The sequence below is a fragment of the Quercus lobata genome, chromosome 6 (assembly GCF_001633185.2).
Source record: "Quercus lobata isolate SW786 chromosome 6, ValleyOak3.0 Primary Assembly, whole genome shotgun sequence".
Lineage (NCBI taxonomy): Eukaryota > Viridiplantae > Streptophyta > Magnoliopsida > Fagales > Fagaceae > Quercus > Quercus lobata.
The window spans coordinates 18681825-18687452 of NC_044909.1; the positions used below are offsets into that span (position 1 = coordinate 18681825).

The window sequence follows — 5628 nt, forward strand, 5'->3', positions numbered from 1 at the left end:
TTTTTCCTACCAAAAAAAAGTAAAGAAAATTAAATTAGAATATGGAGAAGATATTTATATTTTATACCACCCACCCGTTTACGCTTTATCATGGTGGGGCAAACGACCGCTCGTTGACGTCACTGAAACCTTAGCGCGTTGCAAGCTGGGAGCAGATCTCTAAAACAAATGTTACACTTTTTACATGGTCTACTAACGTGAAACCGAGTAACCGACACGACCGGTTTCTCTGAAATTAATTTAATTAAAAAGGTATAAATAAATTAATCAGTTATAGAAACCGATTTCGAATTCGAATCAGATTCGCTCTCTCTCTCTCTCTCTCTCTCTCGATCGGTCTTCCACAGGTTCCCCATCGTCAATAAAAAAGAAAAAAGGTTCGAATCAAAACCCACATTTTCCTCTGCCTTTCTCATCTTTTCTTGTAACCATAAATTCATATTTCCTTTCTGTAATTTTCTTTCAGATCGACTTAATCTCAACTGTATGTCTCTCTCTCTCTCTCTGAATAATTTGTTATTATTATTATTATTTTGATCTTTGTGATTATTGATGATCCATCTTATCAATTTTCTGATCTCTCTTCTTTTGTTTGGTTTCTAAGGAAACTGAATTACTCAAATTTTGTAAATATGAAAAATGTTTATATTTACGCTATTTATAGGAAATTATCGATAATTATAGATCAATGTCCGTCGCATAATGTCGTGCTGTTTAGAATACGATGATTACTCATCTTTTTTTTTTTTTTTTAATAATTTTTTTATACAGCTTTGAGCGCTATATATAGTTTGTATTTTGATTCAAAAATGCCTTTTCACTTTCTTTTGTGTTTCTTTCAATAAACTAATAATATTTAGGTCTAGATTAGTTTGAATTATTATCTGTGTCAATTTTGCTTTGTAAATTTAATTTCAAAATCATGGGTTTGGTGAATTTTTCAAAATTTCAACCTCTCTTGTTAAAACCAGGAATTTACCTATGATCGGTTTGAGGGTTTTCATATTGGGATCTTAGGATCAAGTCAAGGATCCTAAGATTTTACAAACTTGGAGTTCTATTAATTAACTTCTATGATTAACTTCTTGTTATAGCTAGATGACTAAGTATCATATATATATATATATATATATATAATTTTTGAAAATCTGAAGCTGAAAGTGTAAAAATGCTGAAAGCTATTAAATTTAGCATGTATAACTTTATGTTTCAAACTAATGAGCATCCATTATCCCAAATTAGCCTAAAACAAGAAGAACAAGACTATGGGGTTGGAAAAATTTTAATACAAGGTCCTTCTGTTAGTGTAGATGAAGCTACTATCTTACTTGATTGAGCTTCATCAGAAAATAGGTTGATTATTTGCTAAAGTTTCTCTTTACTTTCAATTGTGACAAAATATAATACCGTAATTGATTTGGAATTTTTGTTATAAAAAGAATAAACACCCCCTTATAAATTTTTTTTGGCTCTAATAATAAAATTTTAAAATCTAATTTGGTGTTCCTTAAACACGTTATATATATATATATATATATATATATATATGTATATGGATCTATATAGATACAGTTCAAGATCTAACAATTTTGTGGATCCGTACAATCATAGTATTTAAAATTGTAAGATTTTAATAACCGTGCTTTCAATTTTTGAATTTGATTATTTTAGCCATGATTCCCTTCTCCCTCTTTTGAAGCCTTGTGCCTTTCTCCTCTCTCCTTGATTTTGAAATCAGAGGCCAATTGACTCTTTTCCCCTTTTTAAAATTACTTGGGCTGATTTGTGCAGCAGAGCATAGAGATGGAGGGAACAGTCTTCACTCCTGCTTTGGAAGGAATGAAGCATGTGAAGTCCGAGCAAGGGGAAATCCTGGCCCAGCCTTTCCTGGAAGTGTGCAAGCAGATACTGCCTGTTATAGGTGCATTCTCCAACCCCTCTAGTTGCATAGCATAATGGGTATGTTGGGAAACAATATCCAAAGGTGGAACCATTGTCATTTGTAACGTCTAACATAGCAACTGCAATTTAGTCTTAAACTTTCAAGGCCTATTCTGATTTGAATCAGGCATTTTTTTATCACTAGAACATTCACTTCTACAACTTTGTGCCACTGTTATTTAACTGATGTTTTTGTCATGCGAGTATGATAAAGTCTACTTAATCACAGATTATATGGTATGGGTGCTTGCTCATTATGGGCTTGTTTCCAAGATAAAAAACTGAACTCTTCCATTCTTTCTGATGGCAGAAAAGTTTGGAGCTGCTATGGCCCTTGTCAAAAGTGATATTGGTGGAAACGTCTCGGTAAGATGTCCTTATCATGTCTTTTTATCCATTCAAGCACAGTAGTTGAGGATGAGTTACTTTTATCTTCCTTGCAAAGATTTTTTTTTTTTTTGGTGACATTTCAATTGAATGCATGCCTAGCTTGCCTTGAACTGCAAAAGCTGATAAAGATGGAGATTTTGAGCTTCACTTTTGTTTTTGTTAGTGCAATTTAAATATTTTTTAAGAGTTCATTTTCCTTTGCTATTTCTGCATTAACTTAGAGCTTGCTTGGGAAATGGTAGATATCTTTTATAGGTCACCAAACTAGGACATATAGAATGATCTGCGATAAGTGCATCAATGTGCTTAGAATGACCTTTTTGTTATATCTAAACTAAAGTACCTTTTTTTCTTGTTGAGTTTTAAAGGCAGTATGTTCCTACTCCATATGTATTTCTTTTTTTCTTGTAGAGACTGGAGTCTAAATATTCTTCAAATCCATCTGAATTCAACCACCTATATAGCATGGTTAGAACAGAGGTTGCATCTAAAACAGCGAAGGGATCATCCAGTTGCACCAATGGTCTTCTTTGGTTGACCAGGTGAATGATACTAATAATTTCTGCCTGTTTGTTGCATCTGTACATTCAAATACACAGTGAAAATGAGAAGTAATACATTCTTCATTAATAAAGTTTGTTATTTATCAAAAAAGAGAAGTAATACATTTTTTTAACATGTAAGGCACTCAGGAAATTAGAAATGTGTATCATTACATAGTTCACTTATGCCTATCTTTACATGGTTCACTTATAGAGAAGTATATTGGATGAAACAGAACTTTGAGGTCTTATTCTAAATCTTAACAAACCTACACACAAATGTGCAAGAAAATACTTTGAAGATATTAGTAAACTGATGCACACACTATGGCTTGCACCCATACTCTGTGTGTGTGCGCGCGCTTGTGTGTGTGTGTGATCCTTGTCTCTTTTGAAAATGAGCTCTAAAAAGCTCAAACTAAGTTGTGAATTTTCCATTAGCGATGACTTCATCATCCATGTTTGAACCAAAAATTATTGATTTCAATTAGAAAGGTAATGGTTAACATTGTTGTTATCTGGAAGGTTTTTATCTGAAATCATCTTAGGCAGGTAGACAGAGAATCTCAGAGGGAGCTTGTTTTATGCTTGCCATTTGCTGTTTCATTTATTTTCAAATTGTGATACCTTCAATTTTAAATCTTCAGAGCGATGGATTTCTTGGTGGAATTGTTTCGCAACTTACTTGAGCATAAGGATTGGACAATGTCACAGGCCTGTTCAGATTCCTATGGAAAGACCCTGAAAAAATGGCATGGCTGGCTTGCTAGTTCAAGTTTCACTGTAATGACTTTGATGCCCTCTCAATGTGATTCTGAAATCATTTTATACAAGTGGAAACTTTACTGGGATTCTTTTTTTATTTAATTTTATTTCTTTAATAAGTAAGTTTTGGCCTTAAGAGATGGGGAAGGATAGATTTAAACTTTTGGATAGTATTTACTTAGAATTAGCTCCAATATGTCCCCTGTTTTACAGACTTTTCTCTGGTTGGTGTGACCTTTTAGAACTTTTGAATTGTATTAATTAGGTAAAAGGGGAATATTGTCATTCAGAGTTTTTGATTTGTTTCATACTTTGCAGGTTGCCATGAAGCTTGCTCCAGATAGAAAGAAGTTCATGGAGGTGATAGGCAGCGGTGATATCTATGGTGACATAGAAAAATTTTGCACCAACTTTTATCCTTTTCTTGAAGAGAATCACAAGTTTCTGGTAAGATGTCCTATGCTATTATGGAGCTGATTGACTTGCTTTAACAGAATGTGTTGTTAAAGTTTGAGTATTGGAGACTGGGCATATTTTGATTGCAAAAATTTATGATTAGCGACTGAGTAGGAGACTTTAAGAAGAAAGTAGAGGGAAAAATAATTTCTATTCTTAGCAACTTTCGAAATGATGTATGTGCTCCTGGATTAAGGAAGAAAGCAAATGTGAGAATGGGAGTTTGAGGTTTAAGTCTGAAATAGTGGAGTGGAAAGTTGTGTTTTAAGGGTCTGTTTGGGATCTGCTTATTTTGCTGAAACTGAAAACTTTTTGCTAAAAGTACTATAGATAAAAGTAAAAGTTAGCTGAAATAGTACAGTGGGACCTATGAATAGTAATAAAAATAAGTTGAATAGTAGAATAAATTGGCAAAATTAATCATGCCAAACGAACACACAAAATAAGAACGCAAAAATACTACATTGGGCCGGAAGGATAATGTCATATAGTCTAATTCAATTTTATTTCCTTAGGTTGTAAAGCAAACAGATTGTGCTGAGTTTTCAATAGATATTTTGTTTTAATTGTATTCTTTAGGCTTCTCTATGTCCTTTGTACACAAGAGTTGTCTTTTTACAAAAAAAAAAAAATCTTACATTTTAAAAAAACAAATATATATATATATATATATATAAATATATATAATTTGAGGCTCATTAAAATTCCTCTCTTGGCACAGGCTAGCGTTGGCATGGATGATCTGAAGGCTTCATGAGGAAACAAGGTCTCCTGATGAGTGGCTCTTGCTTCAAGTGATGGTGTTTTTGTACACCTTTTTTATTATTATTATTTTATTATTTTTATTTAACCTTTCAGTTTTGACTATTGAATAATTTGTATTTGGTTCTAAAGTTTGAAACCTTATATAAGTCAACTTCCAGCTCCTTTGAATCTTATTTTAATTTGCCCTGAATCATTTCAAGTCTTTGTTTCTGGTTATTTTATTTTGGCATTAATGTGGTTATCTATTTTTAATCAGCTATTTCTTGTTAAAATTTCTCCAGAAATTGAATATGCTACTCAAAGTTGCTTGAGATTCTACTTGCTTAGGTGCTAATGCTTTAGTCAATATTGGTGCTGAAGATCGATGGTTGACCAATTGATGTTTTCATTCAGACAAATTAGCATCTAACCAATTGCTAGCTGCTTATGCAGAAAAATTTTAGCTAGGAGGAAAGGTATACCTAGATTGCAATTAAGGTTTGATTGACTCATGTTTGAATTTAGGGATAATGTGGGAAAGATGAGTAAAAGAAAAGAATGGTATAAAACTCTTTCTGAGATGGAATTGTGGTTTTTATGTTGCCAGTATTTTTAACTATTGCTATTGGCAGACATTCATCTTAATTCAATGTGATTGATCATTGGACCTATGATTTGATTTTGGTTTATAATTTTAAGCAAAGCTCTTGTACTTAGGATCCTATTTTGGGGCTTCCTTGATTTGAATCTAGGTCATGTAGTGGACGACAAGAGACTTTTTCAATTGACC

General features: G+C 32.7%; 1 protein-coding gene across 4 annotated transcripts; it reads left to right on the top strand.

The window, feature by feature from the left end:
* The first annotated feature begins 216 nt into the window (after window positions 1-216).
* Window positions 217-5063, top strand: LOC115993579 (glycolipid transfer protein 1). Of its 4 annotated transcripts, none has more exons than XM_031117519.1 (8): window positions 286-377; window positions 467-484; window positions 1795-1921; window positions 2252-2307; window positions 2743-2873; window positions 3521-3656; window positions 3957-4085; window positions 4816-5063. In XM_031117519.1, the coding sequence occupies exons 3-8, from the start codon at window positions 1804-1806 to the stop codon at window positions 4849-4851; spliced, it is 606 nt and encodes a 201-aa protein (XP_030973379.1). In that variant the 5' UTR covers window positions 286-377; window positions 467-484; window positions 1795-1803; the 3' UTR covers window positions 4852-5063. The 4 variants fall into 4 exon arrangements, with proteins under 4 accessions (XP_030973376.1, XP_030973378.1, XP_030973379.1 ...); XM_031117517.1 differs by having other exon boundaries at window positions 288-377; window positions 1792-1921; XM_031117516.1 differs by lacking the exon at window positions 467-484 and having other exon boundaries at window positions 217-377; window positions 1792-1921.
* Window positions 5064-5628: the final 565 nt, after the last annotated feature.

Bases quoted from the DNA above. Each gene is read 5' to 3' on its own strand.
- LOC115993579 (XM_031117516.1), top strand. From the start codon at position 1,804: ATGGAGGGAACAGTCTTCACTCCTGCTTTGGAAGGAATGAAGCATGTG. The intron at 2,308-2,742 runs GTAAGATGTCCT...TTTTTCTTGTAG, and splicing joins ATATTGGTGGAAACGTCTCG to AGACTGGAGTCTAAATATTC. The intron at 2,874-3,520 runs GTGAATGATACT...TTAAATCTTCAG, and splicing joins GGTCTTCTTTGGTTGACCAG to AGCGATGGATTTCTTGGTGG.